Source organism: Tiliqua scincoides, chromosome 10, assembly GCF_035046505.1.
Source record: "Tiliqua scincoides isolate rTilSci1 chromosome 10, rTilSci1.hap2, whole genome shotgun sequence".
In the NCBI taxonomy this organism is placed as follows: domain Eukaryota; kingdom Metazoa; phylum Chordata; class Lepidosauria; order Squamata; family Scincidae; genus Tiliqua; species Tiliqua scincoides.
The window spans coordinates 18,992,170-19,016,814 of record NC_089830.1 but is presented as its reverse complement, the minus strand read 5'-3'; the positions used below and the strand labels follow the sequence as shown (position 1 = coordinate 19,016,814).

At 46.6% G+C, this 24,645-nt stretch overlaps 1 protein-coding gene and 1 pseudogene across 1 annotated transcript; both read right to left on the bottom strand.

Moving 5' to 3' along the window:
* Nucleotides 1-777: 777 nt before the first annotated feature.
* HTR1D (5-hydroxytryptamine receptor 1D) lies at nucleotides 778-1,911 on the bottom strand. The gene has a single exon (XM_066638870.1). The coding sequence runs from the start codon at nucleotides 1,909-1,911 to the stop codon at nucleotides 778-780; it is 1,134 nt and encodes a 377-aa protein (XP_066494967.1).
* Nucleotides 1,912-3,311: 1,400 nt separating this feature from the next.
* On the bottom strand, nucleotides 3,312-3,425 carry LOC136661995 (5S ribosomal RNA; annotated as a pseudogene).
* Nucleotides 3,426-24,645: the final 21,220 nt, after the last annotated feature.

The following is a 24,645-nucleotide window of genomic DNA, read 5'->3' as shown; positions in this document are numbered from 1 at the left end:
GTCTTCAGAAGCTTGTCCAACCTTGGCTGGTCATCACCAGGAAAGACCAGTAATGGTGGACAAGCTTTCCAATCAGTTGTCTGTCGTCATGGATCTTTTCATCAAAGAACCCCCGTATGAGCTTAGAACAGTTTGAAAACCGGTTACCGTTTTAGCTGAATGGCACACAAAGCCATGGATGAGTGATGAAAATTGTTGGAAAACTGTTTCCTTTGGACAAATAACTTAGGGCCCAAACCTATCCAGTTTTCCAGTGCTGGTGCAGCTGTGTCAGTGGGGTGTGGGCTGCATCCTGTGCTGGAGGGGCAGTAACCTGGAAGGGCCTTTTAAGGTAAGGAAACGTGTTTCCTTACCATGGGGCTGCATCATAGCTACAACAGAGCTAGAAAGCTAGATAGGATTGGGCCCATAGGCAGGTATTCAAGAATGGAAAAATCATGTCACTGATTTGAAGCTTCCCCAAATAAGTAAGTCAATAAATAAAATCTGCTCCTCTGCTACTTAGTGCATCCTGCTTGTTCCAAATCTTCTGTTTCTTGGGTTTGCAGATAGACATGGTGAACAGATAGACATGCACAGACTGGCACTTTCCTGAAGTTATAATTATCACAGCCTGCAAAGCAAGTACAATGAGAAACCAGGGATTGTCAGTCACACGTAACAATTAAGACGACGAGAACAATGATTTATCGTCGCCCACCCCGTAGCAAGTGATGCGTGCAGGTGGGCGAAAAGTTATGCGTTGGCAGCTGTGTCGAAAACAGAAGGAGTAATGGGTTAGGAGCATTTTTTAAACCGGATCATCTTCTGAAAAGCCAGCTTGAACTCATCATTGAAAGCAGTGTATATAACAGGGTTGATTAGCGAGTTCAGGTAGCCCAGCCAGGTGAAAAAGTCAAGCAGGATGGGGTGGAACCAGCAGGCATCCTGACAGATGGGCAAAACCAAGGTGACCACGAAGAACGGTAGCCAGCAAACGATGAACGCCCCTAAAATAATCCCCAGGGTTTTTGTGGCTTTCCTTTCCCGGGCAGCGGAAATCCGTTTCCGCTCCATGACGCTGTCCGCGACTTTGATTCTCACGTGGTTGATGAACACTGGAGAGCCGCTGGAGTGCGAGTGTCCCTCATGAAGGTTTGAGCTGATGGAGCAGAGGGAGGAGCCGGCAGAGCCAGTGATGAGGTGGGCCGTGGTAAAACGTTTTCCGTAAAGGGATGGCGGCTTCAGAATGCGCGACCGGGCAGCCACGTAAATCCTACCATAGAGTATAGTGAGCAACACTGTCGGGATGTAGAAGGCCCCACAGGTGGAGTAGATGGTGTAGGAGATCTGGTCCGTATTCACTGTGCAGTCGGACATTTCTTCGTGGGCTTTGGCTTGCCTCCAGAAAAGCGGAGGCATGGAGATGCAGATGGAGATGACCCAAACCACGGCAATCATGAGGGCAGCTCTGCCTGCAGTCCGCCGTTTGGTGTATTCCAGGGCGTCCGTGATGGCCCAGTACCGGTCCAAGGCTATAACGCAAAGGTGCAGGATGGAAGCCGTGCAGCAGGTGATGTCCGAGGACAACCAGATGTCACACATGATCTGGCCAAAGGTCCAGATGTGGCTGACAGTGTAAGCAATGCTGATGGGCATGACCAGGATCGACACTAAGAGGTCAGTGGCGGCCAAGGAGCCAATGAGATAATTTGCAGGCGTGCGGAGTTTCCTGGTGAGCATAATCGTGATGATTACAAAAGTGTTGGAGAGGATCGTCGCCAGAGTGATCACGGCCAGGACCACCGCGAGGGACACCTTCAGGCCGAGCAACGTCCCCTCGTCCCAGTCCTCCCACGTGTCACTGGAATTGAGAGACTTGTTTGACATGGTCTGGAAGGCAAACCCCGCAGACCAGTTGTACCGGGTCATTCTCTGCTGCGCTGGATCTCACCTGTCGGCGTAATCCTTTACGTACACTTGAGAATCTATCTCAGCCTTTACCGAAACCAGGCTTTTTGGAGAAGGAGGCCTTCGAGGTCAGGGCAAGAGAGTGTCACTGTTAAACAGAAGCCAAGATGACAACAAAAGCATCAATGATAAGGTGTGATGGATTTTGTAACACTAAGACTCCTGTACTTAATCCACAGGTACATATAAAAACAGAATAAGCAGTCACTACTGAGGATAGTTGCCTGATGCCTTGTGTAGTACCGTAGCCAGTTTGTTCAAGCCAGTCTCTCTGATGTCAATGGGATTTGCTCCCTTAGTAAGTGTGTGCTGTGGATCAAGGCCAATCAACACCTGGCATCCTAAACAGCCTACCAAATGCTGCCCTCCTTACCAGGTGACATGCCAGCCTCAGTTTCTCCTGCTGCATAGGATGAGAAAGGAAAAGAATGACAGAAGAGGAAATATAGAACAGAGTTGTGAGTTAGAACCTCTGATGTTTAAGTACTTAGTGGGCATCCAATGGTAGATTCTCACAAATGAATGAACACAAAAATTCCCAGTGAACGCACAAGTGCAGCAGTGGTGATTCACCTGCCAAGTTGCTCTTCCCGGCAAACCGTTCCTCTCCCACCTTCAGGAATTCCAGATTCCTTCAGCGTCATGGAGGACATGTCTATCAGGATAAAACAACAGAGTTCTCTAGGAAGGAAGATGGGCAGCAACTAGGGCCAGTCCTAGCCTATTTCTGTATAGAGCTGGTCATGGTGTACATGACCAGGGATGAAACTGATGGTGTGCATAACATGGAAGGATGAAACAATTTCATTGGATGAGACTGACTGGCAGGAGATTTAGGATCGACAAAAGAAGGTTTCAAACAGCATAGAGGGAGTCTGTGGAATTCACTGCCACAGGATGGGATGATGCCTCTTAGTGTGTAGGGATTTAAAGGGTGACAAAGACACAGAGGACAGGCCTATCAACAGCCCCTGGTCATGATGGCTATGAGCTAGCTCCAGATTCAGCGGCAGTGCCAACTGCAAGGAAGCAAGGATGAGAGAGAGACATATATTCTCTCCCGCTTGTGGACTTTCATAGGTGGCTTGTGGGCCACTGTGGTAAACAGAATGCTGAACTGGATGGGCACTGGGTCTGATCCAGCAGGGTTCTTCTTATGTTCTTAAGAGTCTGGACTGGCAACCTGCAATGATTCAACACAGAAAGTACAAAAGGGACCACAGTTTGCGAAAGCACCTGGTTGGAAACCTTCAGTCTCAAAAGACTATGGTAGAAGCCTACAGCACCCGGTATTCCCAGGCGGTCTCCCATCCAAGTACTAACCAGGCCTGACCCTGCTTAGCTTCCGAGATCATGGTAGAAGCCTACAGCACCCGGTATTCCCAGGCAGTCTCCCATCCAAGTACTAACCAGGCCTGACCCTGCTTAGCTTCCGAGATCAGACGAGATCAGGCATGTGCAGGGTAACTGTTGCACCTAATAGTTTTTAATATTCCACTTCTGCAATTGTCCATTGCTCAGTGGTATTAAACCATACAAGCCCATCAGGAACAGGGACAGTCTTCCTTCCAAGGCATAATTTTGCCAACTCATATGGCTCCCAGGGACATGGGAAGCTATAGATCTGAAGAAATAAATAACTGTATACACAGAATGATGAATTCAGGGTAAAATGCAAACACAACGTTCATTTCAAGACACAGAACACACGATCTGGACATGACTGATGGACAGACAGTCCACTCAGTCCAGCATCCTGTTCCCACACTGGCCATCCAGATGTTTTTGGGTAAATCATGAGTCAGGCACAAAGGCAAAGAGCTCAGTAGCTTTCTATGGCATCCTGTCTCTGAAGACTGAACATAAGACTAGCCCTGCTGAATTCGGTCAAAGGCCCATCTAGTTCAGCTTCTGGTTTCACACAATGACCCACCTGATACCACAGGGAGCACGCAAGTCAACAAGATACCCAGCACCCCACAGATCCCCTCCCTAGCGGTCTTGCTTCTGCTGTCCTGTTTGAGGAGGTAAGAAACAAGAAGTCTCTTTTGAGTAAAGTCATCCACACTGGGGCAAAAAATCAAAACTTCACATATAGGCTGATGGGTTCTGAGCTGTCTGTGACAGATCAGGAGAAAGATCTTGGGGGAGGGGGTGGACAGGTCGATGAAAGTGTCGACCCAATGTGCGGCGGCAGTGAAGAAGGCCAATTCTATGCTTGGGATCATTAGGAAGGAGAACAAAACGGCTAATATTATAATGCCGTTGTACAAATCGATGGTAAGGCCACACCTGGATTATTGTGTCCAGTTCTGGTCGCCGCATCTCAAAAAAGACATAGTGGAAATGGAAAAGGTGCAAAAGAGGGCAACTAAGATGATTGCTGGGCTGGGGCACCTTCCTTATGAGGAAAGGCTATGGCGTTTGAGCCTCTTCAGCCTAGAAAACAGGCGCCTGAGGGGGGGGACATGATTGAGACATACAAAATTATGCAGGGGATGGACAGAGTGGATAGAGAGATGCTCTTTACACTCTCACATAACACCAGAACCAGGGGACATCCACTAAAATTGAGTGTTGGGCGGGTTAGGACAGACAGAAGAAAATACTTCTTTACTCAGCGTGTGGTTAGTCTGTGGAACTCCTCGCCGCAGGATGTGGTGACAGCATCTGGCCTAGACGCCTTTAAAAGGGGATTGGACAGGTTTCTGGAGGAAAAATCCATTACAAGTTACAAGCCATGATGTGTATGTGCAACCTCCTGATTTTAGAAATGGGCTATGTCAAAATGCCAGATGCAAGGGAGGGCACCAGGATGAGGTCTCTTGTTATCAGGTGTGCTCCCTGGGGCATTTGGTGGGCCGCTGTGAGATACAGGAAACTGGACTAGATGGGCCTATGGCCTGATCCAGTGGGGCTGTTCTTATGAGTAGCTGGAGTGAGAGAAGGCCCTGCCTTAAACCCTCTGCATTTGCAAAAGGATTTGGGGAAAGAGAGGCGATAGGTGGTGACCATAAATAATGGCAGGCTAGCAAATAAATAAATAAATAAATAAATAAATAAATAAATAAATAAATAAATAAATAAATAAATAATATAGTAAAGCCAAGCCAATATTCATGGCTTGCTCACTTTATCTGAGGTTTAGGGCGCAATCCTAACCCCTTAGGTCAGTGCCTTCCAGCACTGGCATAGCGGTGCCAATGGAACATGTGCTGCATCCTGCAGTTGGGTGTCACTCACGGAGGCCTCCTCAAAGTAAGGGAATGTTTGTTTCCTTGCCTCAGAGCTGCATTGCCCTTATGTCAGTGCTGGAAACCACTGACTTAAGGGGTTAGGATTGCACCCTTAGTTATGCTTCCACCTACGTACCACAACGGGAGAACATCTTAGAAGGCCCTCTGACTGTAACTTCTGCTAGGTGCTCATGACTAAAGAAAACATTATAATCCTTTGCTGTGCAAAACGTACAGAACCCAAGAGAGGAGAGAGGTTTGATGGGACAAAAGGGTTGATTATTTCCAGCTGGATCTAAAGGAAGAAGTGGGGGTTGTGTTAGTTCAGATATGCTTCATAAGGGAGGTGCAACACCAAAAAGAACAGGAAGAGTTGCTCAACACCTGTTTTGTCTTAAGGAACATCACCTTCCCTATGAACCTGCCTAGGCACTCGTGTCAATGTTGGAAAGTACGATCTGCCTGATGAAGAACTCTGTAGAACTCAAAAACTTATGGCTGGATACTCTTTGAGTTCTGGTTGGTCCTAATAAAGGCATCCTTGCCCTACTTGGGAGTGTAAATTTTTTTAAAATTCAGTTCCTTCTGCATTTCAGTGCAGCTGTTTGGTATGCAAAGGCTGAAGGGAATCAGGAAACAGTGCTAGATGTTAGAAAGTGTTGGCCAGTACAGTAATTGTGATGTTTGAACACTGATTGGTTGACAGACATCTCAGTGACATGCAACGTGCCAACTTAGCTTCACCTTCCTACTGGCTCAGTACAGATCAGTGTTTCTCAAACTTTGGGTGGGTCACGAGCCAACTTCAGGTGGGTCCCCATTCATTTCAATCTGTATTTTATTTTTAATATCTTAGACTTGATGCTGCCTTGGTATGTGACTGCACTGGGGAAATGTGACTGATTTGTACTTTTCACACATGTATATGCTTTTAACAAGGATAGTCAATGGGGCTTACTCCTGGGTAAGCATGGATAGGATTGCAGCCTGTGGGATGTTTGGGGAATTTTTTTTAACAGATCAGCAACTGCTAGGGAGGTTTAGGAGAGTTCTTAACTTTAAATAAATTTCCAAACTTACACTTAATGTAAACTTTTAATTTACTTACTTAATTTTGTTATATGGGGGGGGGGGGGGAGTTAAAAATTTCCCTGTGTGATGATGTCACTTCCAAACATGACATCTTTTCCAGCTTAATGACATAACTACGGGTGGGTCCCAACAGACTCTTATTCTAGAAAGTGGGTTCTGGTGTTAAGACGTTTGAGAATCACTGATATATGTAGATGTATTGGAGTGCAGAAGGAGCTGAAGTTGGAAGACTCTCAAGGGGTCTTTTGTCTAGTGGAGGGGTGCCCAAACCCCGGCCCTGGGGCCACTTGCAGCCCTTGAAGACTCCCAATCCGGCCCTCAGGGAGCCCCCAGACTCAAATGAGCCTCTGGCCCTCTGGGGACTTGCTGGAGCCCGCGCTGGCCTGACGCAACTGATCTCAATGTGACGGCCAACTGTTCCACCTCTCATGTGAGCTGTGGGACGAGGGCTCCCTCCTCTGCTTGCTGTTTTACATCTGTGATGCAGAAGTGGCAGCAAAGGAAAGGCTGGCCTTGCTTTGCACAAGATCTTTTATAGTCTATTGCAAGACTTTCATTCATTCATATAAGTCCCATCTCTATTATATTCATTTACGTAAATTTATTCAAATTTTAAATGTAAATTAATTCTTCTTTTCCCCGGCCCCCAACACAGTGTCAGATTGATGATGTGGGCCTCCTGCCAAAAAGTTTGGACACCCCTGGTCTAGTGGTTTGCTCCATACAACTTGTGCCACAAAGTTGTTTTAAGAACTGCTGTTTTGCACTGCATGACACAAAAATAGTTTCTCTTGAGAAAACATTCTGTGATGTTTTTTGGTGTTTCAGTGTCAGTTAGCAGTTTGGGGTTTTTGTTGTTGTTGTTGTTTTAAAGACAAGTCATGCCGTATATACAAGTATGGAAAGAATGCAGGATACTCTCTCAGGGTCAAAGGCCTACCAGTAAAAGGGTTTTTTCCCAGGCCTCTAGAACTCTTTGGGCAACCATCAAGATTCATGTGGATGCTGTCAACTATTCCCAGAATTATGCAAGACTGTTGAGAAATTTAACAGGCCGACTGAGACGGGGCAAGGAAGAAGAGTCACCAGCCAGTTATTTCATCTGCTCTATCAAACTGAGCTGTGCTTCTATTTTGGTTGATAGCTGATACACAGCAGTCATGGATTTTGTAAGATTCTTAACCCAAGTCTACAAAACCATTCGTCTTCGCTTCTCAGATTCCAAGGGAATGATAAGAAAGGAAATTGTATAGCCAATGTCTAAAATGCTGTTTGGATTCTTTGTCAGGAACAGGCAGAAGACAGAGTGAGGTCTACTGGTAGATCTCTGGGTGATTTGCAAGAGGTTGGCGGGGGGGGTCTTGATTTCCAATATTTTTTTCTGGTGCCCCCACTACACCTATTGTCCACACTGACAAACAGTGGCTCTCTAGGATGTCAAGTCAAGGTTTCTCTATCCCTCCCTGCCAGGGACTGAACATGGGAACCTTCCAAGCAGGCATTCCACCCCGATCTACAGTTCTTCTCCAAGCCACCATAAAGGTATTCTTGGATTGTCGGGCCTTTTTCTCTCTCATTTAGTCTATCGTTGACTAAATTGTTGTTCCAGTTGTGTGATCTGCTTTGAAAGCATCAAAGTAGACTAGCAAGGTGTGTTCTAAACAAATGCACACTTAATCATGGGTTTTGTGTCTCAGGTCAAGGGTAAAAGTGGATGTCAGATCTCAAAAAATCCCGGGCAGCATATAACATGCCCTCAGTTCCAGTTCAGATGTTTGTGTGCTTGGCCAGTATTTGACACTAGGGGGCAGCACAGCACAGAGCTTCAAACCTGGTAGAGTCTTAAACACTAAGCATGGATTCTCATATAATAATATGAGTCTCTAAGGAGAAAAAACCCATGAGAAATAGAAGCCTGGAAAGCAAAATCCATGAAGTGACAGGGCACATTGGCAAGATTTGCCAGCATGCAGGAGGATGAGATCCTTATCTATCCCTCCTCGACAATCATCAACATTGATTCTGCATTCCAAAGAAGGTTTTCTTCACATGCATTCCTCATGTGACGCTCCTCCAAGCTTGCATGGAGTCTTTCTGCAGATAGCCTTCTTGGTACATACAAGGAGAGGGCCTCAGCTAAGTAAGGTTCAGTCTACCTCTTCCACTTAGTTCCTGCTAGCCAGGATACTGAGCCAGAATCCTGCCCTGGATGTTGTTGCTGAACAACCATGTTTTTGTTAGGACCAACCAAAATATCAATGAACTGAACAAGCTCTGGCTGCAATCCCATGCACAGTTACCTGGGAGTAAGCCCCATTGAGCATAATGGGACTTACCTCCGGGTAAACTTGTACTGTATACGTTTATGCTGTTAGAGTTGTTCAGGTTAGATTTCAAGTAAAACACACACACACACACACACACACACACACACACACACACACACACACACACACACACACACCAGTTGGGGGGGCAAGAGAGAAAGAGACAAAGCTGCCTGCACTGGGCAGGGGCCTGGACTAAATGCCCTCCAAGACCCCTCCCACCTCTAACATTCTAAGACAGCATTCTTTAGCATTCTATAATTCTGAGCTTGAGCTCAGTGTGATGGAAAAGCCCTGAAATCTGTAGGCAGCCTTCATTAGATCTGAAAACCAATTTTGGGTTGCTCTGAGAGCTTCTGCCGGTCAAAGAAAAAAGCATGGCTGTATCCTTGTTTTGGGGAGTAACATCTAGCAGGTACTCCTACTTACAAGTTTGGTTGGCCCTAACTCCTTGTACGTGACCCTAACTTGACATGCTAAGAGAACCTTTGAAAATGTAGGAGGAGGAAGTGATGAGTAATCAGTACAGAGATGACCATTTTTGTACATAAACCATTTGGAAGATCTCTCTGTATAAATCATCACTGAACTTTACATAATAATGGCCACTCATGTTAGGGGCCTCTGATCTCACCTTTCACAATTCTCCCCCTTTTCTACCCACATTATGTGTATGTATAGATATATCTCTGCCGATAAATGTGTCCGAATTCCAGATGCCACAAGACTCTTTGCTTTGTTTGCTACAACAGACGTACACAGTGGTCCTTCTGGAAATTCCACGTTGCAACGAAAACAGAGAGTTCTGCGCCACCTTGAAGATGTGTGTGGCAGAAGTCTTTGTGGGCCACAGCATCTGGTGGAATGGGATCTGGCCCAGAAAAGATTCTGCCACCCTCAGCCTGCAATCCTTTACATACTACCTTGGGAGCAAGTTCAATTAAACTCAGTGTGGCTTACATGCCTAGGATTGCACTACCAGTGCAGGGGCTACAAGGTTCTGCTGTTTGCCCTGCTTCCAGTTCAAATGGTCCTTTCAAATGGTCCAGTTCAAATGGTCTCTTTGAAATGGTTCCAAGAGAAGATTAGCCTGGCATCACTCTAGAGCAGGGATCTCCAAACATTTTAGTACGAAGGCCACGTAGTTTACTTTACACATTTTTAAGGGCCAAAAAAAAAAATCAGTTTGATTTGAATGAATAAAATTTAAATGAATGAATATGTTTTACTATGATTTATTTTTTTTTTTTTGTAACCAACATATGATTCAGGACAAAGCAGAAATGTGACAAAGAAACAACACCATGTTTAAACCGAGAGGCGATATATAAGTAGTAAAAACGTCAAACATTAACAAATGCTCAGACAAAAAAAAAATATTGTTGGGAGATGGATAAAATCTTGTGGCAGGCTGGATGTGGCCCCCCCGGGTCATAGTTGGGAGACCCCTGCTCTAGAGCATTGGTTCTCAAACTTTTTAGCACCAGGACCCACTTTTTAAAATAACACACTATTACAAGACTTTTAAAAAGGTGATCTAGAAAGAATAGTAGTATTTATTTACAAGTAATATTCTGATTTACTTATTTATCAGATAGTTAGCAGCTATCTGATTTTTTTAATAGCCTCAGAGCTTGAGGCGAGTAGTTATCTGATCTTTTCAGCATCTGAGTTTTCATTGGAACCTCTGCCAAACCCATGAGAAATAGGGGCCCCAACCTACCAAGTGGGCCCTGACCCACAGTTTGAGAAATGCTGCTCTAGAGACAAGAAGGGACATTTAATCGTGCATGGATCTTGAGTCAAACTGAAGGGCACGGGGATTCATGTAACTGAGGTTTCATGCAACAAGATTTGCTAAGCAATCCATTATCGGTTCACTCAGACTTAAATCCCATTGAAGGCAATAGGGCTTTTACACCCTAGTAAGCCTGCCTAGTATTGCCACTTTAAGATTTGGAGCTGAAAAGTTCCAAATCTCCAACTTTCAAATATGCCGACTATCCCATTATTATGTTTTAACTCCAAACAGTTTTTGATGTATTATATTATTGAGTTGTTTTGCATCTATGCATTAGTTTATAGGCACTTTATACATGCATATATGATGTAGTGTTGGACACTCTTTTTGTTTTGCTTTGAAGGAAATGTAAATAAAGTTAGGGAGGGGGAGGGAATTCAGGACAGTTAGAAAGTTAGGTAATCAGACTGAGACCTTGATTCTGTAGTTTTGGATCCCAGGTATAGACACACATAGGGTTACTAGTTACAAAGTGGGACAGAATGCTTATACCTTTAACATAGAAGAGGGACTTTTGGTAGGTGCAGCTCAACACGGAATGGTTTATAAAACTGCACCTGCCAAAATTCCCTCTTCTGTACAATGGGTAAAGGCTTCCAGTGGTTCCCAAACCATGGGTTGGAACCTGATTTTTGGTGGGTCACCAAAGCGTGATGGAAAGAACGGATTGGTTTAAGTCCCAAGGCTATTCAGAAATCAGATACTGTAGCTTCTAACTACCCTGCAAAGAGCTCAGCTCCTGCAGTTTGCAAGCATGTGCAAATAAAGGAAGATAAAAATTTGAACATTTTTCTGATGTTATTACTTACTTTATGATGTTATTACTTTGTTATTACTTATAACTAAATATTTCTTTCTAGATCTGCTTTTTTTTTTAAAGTCTGGTAAACCTAGCTGGGTCCCAATAGAGAGTCCTTTTAAAAAGTGGGTCTTGGTGCTCAAAAGTTTGGGGACTGCTGGCAAAGGTACTCTGTCCTGTCCCCCTTTGTATCTGGTAATCCTAGACAGAACCCTAGACATACAGCAATCCTACAAACCAGACTTAAGTAGTCAACTGGAATAACATCTCAGAGAGACCGGGTTTCATTCAATACGGCCAGCTTGCTAAACTGACTCAGGGCCAAATCCTATCCAAGTTTCCAGAGCTGGAGTTGTGTGCTCATGGAGGATACGCTGAATCCTGTGGGGGGGGGGGGCAGTCATGGAGGCCTTCTCCAGGTAAGGGAAGGTTTGTTCCCTTTACATAAGAACATAAGAATGGATCAGGCCATAGGCCCATCTAGTCCAGCTTCCTGTTTCTCACATTGGCCCACCAAATGCCTCAGGGAGCACACAAGACAGCATCCTGGTGCCCTCCCCTGCATCTGACATAGCCCATTTCTTTCTTCATGGCTGCTGCACCAGCACTGGAAAGTTGAATAGGATTGAACCCCCCAGGCTCCAATCCTATCTGCACTTTCCTGGGAGTAAGCCCCATTCAAAAAGACTCACTTCTGAGTAGGCATGCCTAGGTTCCGGCTGTTCCCTACTGCCAAATCCCCAAATATTTCCCGTGGAGGCTGAGACCCCCCCCATTGCTTTGTCCCCCCATAAGACCACCTCTCGCTCCTCTTCCCCCCTCCCCACCACCTGAGAGTTTGCTCCTGACTTACAGCAAGCCAAAGCGAGTGAAGACCCCATGCTGCTGTTGGCGGCTGTTCGTGGCAGAGACCAGGGTTAACTCCTGCAAGTAAAGGGCGAGGAAATCAGACTGGAGAGAGACGGGAAGGTCCTGCTGCCTCCAGCTAGAAGGGGTGAGCTGGTCGCGAAGGGCTGCGCGTAAAGAGAGACGCGCCTCTGGCTCCATGGAGAATTCTCCCTCTAGTCCAGCCAGGGATGTTCTGGCGCTCCTGCAAGACTGAAGTCTGTGCGGACCTCAGAGGGGAAGTTTTCACTCTGGTCCGATCTGGGAGTCGCCAGCCGTGCCTGGAAGGCTGAAGTCGCTGGTGCGGACCTCAGCGGCGAGGTTTTCACTCCGGTCCGATCCGGGGACTCTCCAGCAGGCGCCTGGAAGGCTGTAGTCGACTGTGCGGACCTCAGAGGGGAGGTTTTCACTCCGGTCCGCCCAAGGAAGGAGAGGACAGCAAGACTCGACCTCTCTCCAAGCCTGGAGGGAGGCAGACCTCGCTGGAGGCTGGGGCTGTGTGCGGTGCGCGCCTCCCCAGCCGCGGCTCAGTTCAGTGCGCACCGGCGGCCTTGCAGGTGGATGGATGGGATGGAACTGGCTTCGGTAGGCGCTCAGCGCCGGTGGAGCTCTTCAGAGGCTGCCATCCTGGCCACACTTTCCTGGGAGTAAGCGCCGTGGACTAGAATGGGGCTTACTTCTGAGTAGATGCGCATAAGAGTGGTCTCTTATGCTACAGTCCTGTCCGCACTTTCCTGGGAGTAAGCGCCATGGACTGTAATGGGGCTTACTTCTGAGTAGATGCGCATAAGAGTGGGCTCTCACTCTGGTTCCGATGGGGTGGAATAGAGCTTCGGAGGCTGCAGTCCTAGGCACGCTTTTCTTCCTGGGAGTAAGCCCCACTTGGCAGAATGGGGCTTACTTCTGAGTAGAGCTGCCCAGGCTTGGGTTGTAAGTAGATTGACCTGTGCGGTTCTCAGTCTGGAAAAAAGAAGGGGGAGGGAATAAAAAGTTCAGATAATCAAGGGCTTAGGCTGCAATCCTATCCATAGTTTCCTGGGAGTAAGCCCCACTGTCGATAATGGGACTTGCTTCTGAGTAGACGTGCATAAGCTTGAGCTGTTAGTCCCCAGATCTGACCTCCCGATGCTGGGATGTTTGCTTGCAAGACTGAGCGTCCAGGCAGCTGAAGCTGGCTGGGAGAGAGGCAGCTGCATGAGCTGAGGAGGGGTTGGGGGGGGTTGATTTAGCCAGTGGCTGCAGTAGGACACAGAGGGGCGGGGGAGGGGAGAGTTGGCTGTCCGACCGATCTCAGCCCCCACCTCTCCAAGCAACTAGGGGGGGGGGTAAAAAACCCCCAAACCATTCAAGCCCCTCTCTGCTGTAAGTCAGATCTTTATCCATATGGGAGGCATCCCACTCTCCTTCTGTTTCCAGACAGGAGGATGTTGTGTGCGTTTTATTTTAATTTAAACCCCAACATTAAGTCTGATGATGATTTAAACGGAAATTATGTCTTTAAATCATCTCCACGTAGAGGTTGATGGTGCCTTTAAAAATTAAAAAAAAAAAATGAAAGAAAGATGCCCAAATACAATGAGAAGTGTAGCTTTTTTTCCCCCCAAAGTGAAATGTCTTTTTAATTTAAAAAAAAAAAAAAGTTAGACTGCCAGTTTCAAAATAGAATATAACATTCTATAACATTTGGATAGACGCCTGCTGGTTTAGCTCTGGAAGATTTACGGAAAATTTCACAAGGCTGAGAAGGAAAAGGAATCTTAAAAATAAAAAATAAAAAAAATCTGCATATCTGGTCGTTTACCTGCTGACATTAAAACGTAAGGATGTAGTATAAAAAAGTGTTTTATTATTATGGGCTTATATTGATGAAAGTACTGCTTACAGGAGTTGTGATTCCCTAGGGCAGGGGTTATTAACTTGGGGTCCATGGATAGGCTTCAGGGGGTCCGTGAAGTGCAAACTTTTGTGCGTGTTGTCTGTATTTATGTGTATTATTCTGGGGATGGGGTCCATTACTTTCATCAGTTTCTCAAAGGGGGTCCATGATCCAACAAGGCTGAGAACTACTGCCCTAGTAGTTGTTCAAGGTTGTATCATGTTTAATGACCACTGGAAAAATCAAGCAAGAGACCTGATTTAGATTAAGATTAGATTATGAACTAGGAGAATTAGGGCACAATCCTGACCAGGTCTACTCAGAAGTAAGTCCTATTTTGTTCAGTGGGGCTTACTCTCAGGAAAGTGTAGTTAGGATTGCAGTCTTAGATTAAGAACATTCCTCTGGGGCAGAAAGAGTGGGCTAGAGTGTCATTATGGTACTAGATGCTGACAAAAGGTTCCTTGAAGTTTTAGTCTTGGACATCACAAGGTAGGACTGGGAAAGGCCCTGTGTCTGTGAAGGGCCCACCTTCTTGATGCCAGCATTTGGCACACCCCTCTCTTACCTGCTGACCTGCCAGCCTCTCCTTCTCCCACCCCCTGGATTGGAATGAAAGAGGGGTTTGGCACAGAAGAGGAAGTGTGAAGGAGAGGAAAGTGATGGACTATTCCCTTCTGGCTCCAGGGAGCAGAAGGAGGAGGAGAAGCAGTGGAGGTGAGTAAATAGGCAGAAGTGGGCATCCCCTGCAAACTGCTTCCGAAGGCAACCTTCTCAGTTGGTCTCATGCCTGGGCTGGCCTGCAATCAGTGTAAACAATTGTCTTGCCACAGCTCCTCCCCACTGGGCCTTGTGCCTGCTTAAGGCTGATTAGTTTCCCTTGTTAAACTCACAAGTGCAGCAAGCAAAAGTCAGAGTCAGGTCCCAGTCCAATAAATGCAGATTGCCAACTCACAGTCCAAAGTCAATATGCCGGGTCACAGTCCAAGTCCAAAGTCCAGGTAAGCCAGGTCAGGTCTCCTCTGGGTCAGGATAGCCTTTGGTCCTTCTGAAGCTGTCTTTTATCCTTGGATGTTTCATAATCCAAAATGCAGCTCAGCTGTGAGCTACCTTCTTAAGTCCAAATTAGGCTCAGCTGAGCCATCTCTTCAGTCCATGTCCATTCAAAGGTCAAATGAAGCTCAGGTGTCCATCAGAGTCCCATTGGCCTTGATTGATTACAGCTGTGGAGCCGGCCCTGCACTTCCCAGAGCTGTCAACCAGCTGTCAAAACATGGAATCGCTGTCAACACCACATCATCCACCTGATGATCTTCTGATCTTCCATTACAACAATACCGACCTAGATGGACCAATTGTGTGGCTTGGGATAAGACAACCTTGTAAGTTGCATGCAGAAGGTCCCAGCAGTGGCATAGCTAAGGCATCTGATGTCCATGGCACACAAATTTTTAATACTTCCATACCCTATACAACCCTCCCCAAATTTAATAATTAAAAGAAATTGTGACAACCTAGAGGCCTCCGAAAGTACTTTTGGTTTTCAGCAAAAACCGGAAATGCCTTTCAGAGGCCTCTAAGACACCCCTCAAGGTTTGGTACCCAGAGCAATGTACCCCCTGCCCCCCGTTAGCTATGCCACAGGGTCCCAGGCTCTAGTCATTGTCATCTCCAGTGAAAAAAAGATCTTGCAGAGTTTTGCAACTGGTTGTCAAAACTAGAGAATCCTGAGCAAGATGGCCCAACGGTTTAAACCTACACTTCTGTGTTCAAAACTGCAGACAAATTGAGCGTGGGTGCAAGAGCAAGCTCACCACTTTTTTCCTAATAGTAATTCAGCCATCTTCACATCAGGAACATGAGAATGTCGTTGGCCTATTTAAGTCAGTCATTGGCCTATCTTAGAAGTACTGCAGAATTCTAGAGAAGGGTCTTTCCCAGCCGTACCTGGGGTTGTTAAGAATTGAACCTAGAGCTTTATGCATCAAAATTCCAGGTAGAAGGAAAAATTCTACCTCTCCCAGCCCCCCTGCAGATCCAACTGTTCCTCCTATATTTTCCCCTCCTGTAGGCATCCTGTGTTCCTAGGAGGATTTTCATAGTACACCATTGGTAGAGATGAGTCGTGCCCAACTATCAATGGGGGTGAAGGCCCTATACAGACCAATCAATCCTGACCCAGGGCAATCTCACTATCCTGCACTGTAGTGCGAAAGCATTTTATTTGTGCCTTGAGTCTAAGAAGCTAAGCAGCCATTGAGCACTACAGCATCACTTAAAAAAACAACAACAAACCTTCAAAATAGGGAGGGATAAGTGAATTTTAATTTCCTCCCTTGTTTGTGCCTCTTCTCTAGATGCACGTTCCACAAAAAGCCAGGTAGACAAGAATGGCTCCTTACCTGATTAAAACACCATCAGAGATACAGGTCTCTGTCCTCCAAGATTAAATTACTGATATATCTCAGCAAGTGTGGAAGGAGTTGTTAACCTCGCCCGTTTTAATTTCCTCACCGCCCAGAGCAACCATAGAGGAAAGATTGTTCCGATGAAAGAAGAGGCACAGCAGGAAATTCGTAGGACAAGAGTGAAGTTATGAATGTGAGAAAATTATACAAGCCTTCAAGAAACCGATGAGTCATCACTGACAATAACACCATGAAGTTAAAGACTAGACAAATACTTCAGATTGGGGGTTTTCTTCCCCTTTCCCCAGTCAACAGATTATTTTTCGTGACAGATTTGTTATTAAAAACATAATGCTGAAGCACTTGGGGAAGAGGAAAGAGGGCACTCGCGATGAATGCAGAAGTAGCCGCTAACTGGGCTGTTTTCATGCTCCCCACTCCTCTGCCGTTCTTCTATTAGAACATTTTCCTGATAGCAACCAAACACTCTTCCTGGAGTTTAAAAAAAACCAGGAAGCTGATTGAGCAGATGCACCCACTGGGCAAGACCAAGACAGCATCGTAGGGAGCGCATAGCCTTTTCCTGGAAACAATTATGTACTTCCTTTTAAAAATAAAGTATGGTTTGATTTGACAGAGGATCGCGAGATGTTTTAATTTAATTAGGATCATCGAATGAGACGGAAGACTTTGCTTGCAGATTGCAGAAGGTTTTGCTTGCAAAAACTTGGAAAGGTTTGTCCACATGGCGTACGAACAGAAGCAAGGGCAGCCTCCCATTCCCTGGGTTCAAAAAGGAAGAGGGGAACATAGAACAGGAAGTGTGGAGGAGGGTGGTGAGACAGAGCGTTCTCTTCCACATTCCCCCTTTTACTCTGTTCCTCTTCTTTCCTTCTAGAATCCAGGGATCAGTGGGAAGAGATGTGGCAATGGCTGGTGCAGGGCTACAGAATAAGGGAGGGGGTCGCATTGTGCAATCTGCTTCAAGCACCAGGGGCGTCTTGGGCTAGCCCTGCACAGAAGCAGATGAACTCTGAAGATCAACAGCTTCAGCAATTCCCACTAGGGCCACAATCCTATTATGCCTCTGGGGGGCAGAGCAAGTGTTCCACCAGCACAGGCTGTTGCAAGCATGCTGTAAAGCACATGTAGAAGTTAGTGGCGCCCATGGGAAAGGCCTGCACCGTCCCACCTGAGCTAAATCCAGATAGAGCACACGCTGGAGCAGGTAAGGGCTTTGTGGAGCAGGGGTGGGGAAAGGGCAGGGAGGGGGTGCAACAAGGCAGGGGAGGGTGGTCACAGGGCAGAGGTGTGCTGACCGAGCCTGGGAGGGGGGGCTGGATCAGGCAAAGCAGTGCACACTGTATCTTGTCACCCTTCCCAGGCCAGATAGGCCAACACAAGGCAATGCGTACTAGCACCATCTGTTTAACAGGCGTAGGTTCAAGTTGCTCCATTGAGGTAGCTGGGTCTTACCCCAGAGCACGGGTGTGTGTGTGTGTGTGTGTGAATGCCCTTCTAGTGTTACAGCTCCCCCCATAGGACTCAGCGGAGCCCACACTGACGGTGCTGCATTGGCCTGGGGAAGGTTGGATAGAATTGGGCTGTAAGACAGAGGGGCAACAGGGATACCATTATTTAATAACTCAGGGACAGATACTCTAAATCCAGACTGTCCCTAATCCAAAGATTATTGGAGCATATTACCCCTGGTTAGCCACGGCTGAAAACAGCACCGTATGTTTGCGCCTGGCATGTGAAATTCTCGGCCTTTTACAGCGTTGGCATATTATGGCTGAGTTTCGGTTCCAAATGTCAGCCTTTCTAAAGATAGATCAGATGGAAGGATCTGGACGGATTCTGTTGGAAGGCTTTTGATAGCCTGAAGGAGGCCTGCACCCGACTCCAAATTACAGTTCCCTGGGATTTCGAGAAAGCCTTTGTAGTTCCCGCAGATGCTTCAGCTCCTGGAACAGGTGCAGCGCTGAAGCAGCAGGATGGAGACAAGAGCTCTGTGCTTCAGTGAAAAGGGTATCCAGAGATGTGCGGGGTGAAAAACAAAACTGCTGAAAGCTACAGCTTGGGCTGGCTAAGAGCTGTGCCAGTATTTTCCACAGGCCAGTGATCATTCCAGGCTTTACACAGGGAGTCAGGAGCAATTCTTAGATTAAGAAGTTTGCAGAAACTGACAGAATTCAGATGGTGCTATTGGAAATTCCTCCTCTCTGCAGGAAATAAAGAGAGCTAACAACATGTTACCCAGACAAGCATGTACGTAGTCTGCAATGATCATTGCTACCTTACTGTCGTGTGTCCTTGTCAGATCTTGACCCTTGTCTTGCTGTGACCTTGAATCATCCAAGCTTGCATTTTTAATTTTTAATTTTTAAAGCTGATTTGGTGCATTCCCTTCTTGGTCTCTGGGCCAGTTTGGATGTGCAATAGAATAAACCTGTAATAGTTTACAGGTGCACATGTTTATGGGTGGCATCAGGGCAAATGCACAGGGAGCTGTCCTCAGGTGTGATGGCTCTTTGATCCGTCTAGGTCAGTTGTTGGCATCCTTCAGTCTCGGAAGACTATGGTTTCGCGCTCTGAATAGTATTCTGGAACAGAGTGTCCTCTCCAGTGCGCGAAGCCTGGGTAAAATAGATATGGAGGATAGACTGTTACCCATGCAGCAAATCCCCCCTTTCCACGTCGCTGAAATGGTCCAATGGAAAGGCAAAAGCCAATACGGTTGGTTCCAGTGGCATCGCAGGAGTTGCCAGAATGTGACTGTGTTCAGCCATGAACTGAACATGGTCATGTTCATGAACTGAACATGGTCTAGGTCAGTATGGTTGACAGATGCTCTCCAGGGATCATTCTCTGCCCCAGCTGGAGATGCCAGGTTTAGAATCTTGGGCATTCTTCATGCAAAACAATTGCATCGCTTGTCACTGAGCAATGGCTTCTTTCCAAAAAGCATATGGTGGGACGGGGGGGACGGGACTGAACCATCCTTGACAGCCAGGATGACCTAATGGTTGCAGAGCTGGACTTAGACCTGGAAGATCAGGTTCAAATACCAACTCCGTTATGAAGCTTCCTGTCTGATTTTGGGTAGGAAATCACCAACTCTTGGACTCAGCTACTTCACAGGGTTGTTGTGAGGGCAAAAGGAAGGGTGGAACTATGTACATCTCCCTGAGCTGCTTGGATGAAGGGTGGTATACAAATGTGAAAATTAAATAAAATAAATAAACTGTGGGAGAGTGTGGAGGAGATTGGGATTAAGTATTTCATATCATGTCCATCTCCACAACAGGAAAAATTTGTCCTGTTGATTGGTGCCAGTTGGCAGCCATTGGCACTGAATCTCTAACCATTAAAAGAAAACAAAATAGCTGCCCTGATTCCTGGTTCTAAAGTAAATCCTTACCAGGGGAAAACTTAGCAACTGTTACCCTGCAAATGCCTGATCTCGTCTGATCTCGGAAGCTAAGCAGGGTCAGGATGGGAGACCGCCTGGGAATACCGGATGCTGTAGACTTATACCATAGTCTTTCGAGACTGAAGGTTGCCAACCACCAGGGGAAAAATTTCTGTGAGGAAGACCTAGTGCATGTTACCTGCTGCAGCATGAATATCATAAAAAAAACTTCTGTGGCGTGGTCTTAGGCCCGGGTGTCAAACCGGTTTCATATAGTGGGCCAAATAGCATTCATGCTGCCTGCTGAGGGCCAGAAGTGACATCATTAAGCAGGAAGTGATGTCCTTAAGCAGATGGCCAGAAATAAGTGCTTTGTTCAAGCAGATAAACTCATGAGATGCAAATGACAGAAGAGAAAATGTGCAAATCTTGGTAGGATTTTCAAGATACGAGAGAGCCCAGTTGTCACATGGGATCCGCTTCCTGCTGAAAGAGCAGTTCTGGAAGAGGCCAATTATAAGGGGGCCAGAAAAATAGCTTCCAGGGAGTGCATCCTGCCTTATGTTTGACACCCCTGTCTTGGACCCACATCACCATACAGTGTGGCAAAGACATGGGCCTAGGGAGGGAAAGGTGCCTTCTGTAGGTGCATAAGATGGCATTGTTCAGGTAGGAGGCCTCCAGTCCATTGCACAGGCTGATGATGTCATTCACCCAAGTGGCCACATGAGACACCTTTGTGATGGTATACAAAACAGATGCGCATGCAAGTGTGTGTGAAAACAGATGGAAAACCACAGCATAGGGAATAAGGTTTTAAGAGACACGAAAGATGTTTCATAGCCCGCTCGCTTCTGTTCTGAGTGATATTTACTCAGCCTGTGCATTTGTAAAATACTATTGGGTTGTATGCAAAGAAAGTTGGCCGTGATGAAGGCGCTTGGAAATCAATGAGATTTAATTATGACTAACTTTCTTGGGATGCAACCTATTACCACAAAAACATCAAAAGCCTTCAGGCATTTTTTTCCCCTCCAGTCCTCTAGTGGATTGTTCCAGCAAGTCACAAATGAGACTACTCCAAAGTAATCCCTTGCAAGTTGCCGCTTCTCGTCCTTTGACTTCCCAACAAGCATCAAGCAAGTGGATTTGACGTAATATTGACCCCTGTTTTCCTGAGAGCAGCTCATTTCCATGTTCGTGTCTCCATTCTTTTGTTCCTGATTAAAAGTGATCGCTTCTGCATCCCGCGTTCTGTCACTCAAGCCGCCTCGCAGCCCGGATCGCGGCGAGAGATGTGAGAGGAATTTCAACCCCAGAAACACAAAATCCCGAGAAACAATGTGTTTTGATTTTATTGACAAAACGGTGACATCTGTCAACTGTGGTTACGGCCCTAATGATGTGTTTTGACTAGTGCTGCACCAAAATTCAAAGCGTTGTGGAATTAAAATTCCTGGGTAGTGTGGATTTGATCGCTTCAAGTATAAACAGCTGCAGTGCACCAGGCTACACGCCTGTCCCATCTCTCCAAGCAACCTCATCCTTTACAATAGAGATTGTCACACTTGTTTTAGCAAGTATTCCTTTTACAGGCAGAACTGGCTACAGTGAAGTAGTGGGGAGCTTGGCTATGTGGTCACGTATGTCACAATGAAGTCCTGCCCATCTCAATGTACCACCACACTAGTGCCGGCAATCATACCTCCAAGAAAGGCAGGATTTGCTGGTTTTTACGTAAGCTGTGGCAGAAGCAATGCATAGTCACCTCCAGGGAATAGCATCTTGAATGCCCACACTGCCCCCGAACAGGCACGTATGTATTTGAAAAAATGTCCACCACCATATTGTCATGTGTGACCCCATGGTAACATGATAACAGTGGTGTTGGAGGCTCAAGGCTCCAAGCTAGAGAGCCAGGATGGCATAGTGGTTTGGGAGTTGGACTTAGATATGTAAAATTCAGGTTCAAATCACAACTTAGCCATGAAGCTTCCTGGGTGACCTTGGGCCAGTCATTCTTCCACAGCCTCACCTACCTCACAGGACTGCTGCCCGAGGACTCCCCTCAGCAGTGTCAGAGGGATGATATAAAAAGATCCCTTGGATCCAACGTCTATGTCCGTGGATCAGAAGATCTAGAAACTACTGAACATGTGCTGCTCCATTGCTCTTTTTACAGGAACATCTGTGCCACACCTTATTGCACCACTGCTGACCCATTTTCTGGGACATACACAGCAACAATATATGAACTTGTTGCTTTCTGACACAAGTCCAGGTATTACATCTAATGTTGCAAGATTCTTTGCTTCAGCGATACTGAAAGTGGTTTAAGTGCAGTAGAGTTGCTGCCTATGATGGGAAGTTTGCCACTGATAATGGGTGCTGGGTTTGGGCTTTTTTGAAGATAGAGATGATTTAGCCCAGTGCTTTAATTGTAAAATTTTATATTTTGTGTACTGACATTTTTAAGTACAGTTTTATATTTTATGTACTGGTCAGTGGCTGTAATAAAAGATTCATTCATTCATTCACAGGACTGCTGGGAGGACATAAGGAGGGGAGGAACCAGGTACACCAGCTTGAGCTTCCCATTCCCCCGGGTAAGACGAGTGGCCTCACAATGGGGTTCCTCAATTAGATGGCGACCCAAGGGTTGGCATAGAATTTAGAGCCCCTATGTTGAGAAGGCGGGTGGGCCAACATGAAGGCTCGGGATCTGGTAGAGCTAAGCTCCACTGGTCCCACCTCCCTCCTGATTCGCTCCCTCCCTGGCACGCCTCCTCCCCACCCTCTCCCCGCCCTCCTTCCACCTCCTCCCACTCCAAAACACCCTCCTCCTTGCCTCTTCCCAAGCCCTCACCTACCTCTCGACTACCAAGCGGCAGAGTTTCAGTGCTAGCCCAGCACCGGCCAGCACTTGGCTAGGACTAGCGCTGAGGGCCGCAAACATGCCTTACGGTACATTTGTGACAGTGCACGCCAGCAGTGAGCTGCCAAGCACTGCGTAGGGATTGGGCCCTGAGTCATTTGGGTATGTAAGAAAATTCATATGGTACTCCACTTGCCTCTATTGGATATCTGCTGGGCAAGACGCATTCTGCGCTTTACAAGGAGTAACTTTGGGAAGCTGACCATGACGCTTGCACTGCTGTCTGGTCACTGTATAATCTCCAGACTCTGGCTACACAGTCCACAATGCGCAATTCTGTACTTTGTTCCTAGGTGGAAAGCCCATTGGCTCTGGGACATTTCCTTTGAGACATTTCGACTATGTGAAGCATTGGGATACTCTTATCTTTCATTGGCGTGCTTGTTCCTGGCCAGTAGGGGGCGTCATGACAGCCACTTTTTGTGCCCTGGTGCTCTGTAAAAATCTTTCCTATGCTTTGTCTCAGCAATTTCAGAACCACAATGTGTCCTATTAATCTGTTTTGCTGTTTTCCAGTACTCCTTAATTTCCCACGGCGCTTGCAGTTTGACTTTGGGCTGAACTCCTTTCGACATCCTAATTAACTTCTTCATCATTCAGCCTTCTTCTCTTCTTCCACGTCTCTGCAGTGGTTTGGAAGTGTCAGGGGTTCTTGCTCCTCATTAGCGTCCTTTGCTTTATACCACCAAGAGCCTCAGAAGGCAAGCCAAATGCTGCCCCTCTTACCCAGCAGCATGCCAGCCTTCATAGCGGCTCCATCTTGCATTTAAAAAGAAAGAGAGAAACGAAGTGGAAGGGGAAGAGTGGAGGAGTGGAGAGCAGTTGCCTAGAGCAGAACAGTAAGGGGGTAGGAGCCTCTGACATTCTAGCCTGCCACTCTCCTCTCCTTTCTTCCACACCCTCTCTACTGCTCCATTCCCCTCTTCCTTTTTGAATATGGGAAGCGAGAGGAGGGGGAGAAAGGACACAGTTGGGTGGATAAAGGCAGGCTCTGGGTGCCCCCCTGCCAATCCACTACCTGAGGCAATCTCAGTTGGCCTCATGAACAGACCAGGCATGTCCCTGAAGTCTCACAAGCAAGTCTGTCCCATCTTGGCTTCCCTAATATCATCTTGTATTCTGTAGTCTGGCACTTACCGCAGTACGGAGTGAACAATTTCTTTCCCATCTGGTTGTTTAAGGCACCCCTGATGTGTTCTGTATTTCACAGCCAACACACTCTGGCCTTAAGTGTTTTGATGCCACATTTGAAAAATTCATTGCAGTGAATAGACTTAGGAAGTTTAAATGATCGCAGAAATTGCATCTGCTCTGAATAGGACATTAAACACCTCTTTTAACACCTCATTAAATACCTCTTCCATTTGCTGAACATGAAATCAATAAGCAAACAAGATAAAATAAAGGACAAGATACCCAGCGCCAATGCCTGCAGTTAATAAAACCAAAGGAACAGGTCCAGTCCAAACTCCCCTGGAAACCCCTTGTGGTGCATTGGGCACACTGAACAATTCTTTCTCCCCCAGCATCCAGATCGTCCCGCCAGCCTCCATCTCCCCTATTACTCTTCTTCTGCCACTACTGGTCTGGAACCAACCCCACCAATCCCCAGATTGCATCCTTAACCTCTTCCTCCTCTTATTAAGAACATAAGAACAGCCCCACTGGATCAGGACACAGGCCCATCTAGTCCAGCTTCCTGTATCTCACAGCGGCCCACCAAATGCCCCAGGGAGCACACCAGATAACAAGAAGACCTGCAAGGCCTCCTGGGAATTGTAGTTAAGAACATAAGAACAGCCCCACTGGATCAGGACACAGGCCTATCTAGTCCAGCTTCCTGTATCTCACAGCAGCCCACCAAATGCCCCAGGGAGCACACCAGATAACAAGAGACCTCATCCTCTTCCATCTTCCTAAT

Bases quoted from the DNA above. Each gene is read 5' to 3' on its own strand.
- HTR1D (XM_066638870.1), bottom strand. From the start codon at position 1,911: ATGACCCGGTACAACTGGTCTGCGGGGTTTGCCTTCCAGACCATGTCA.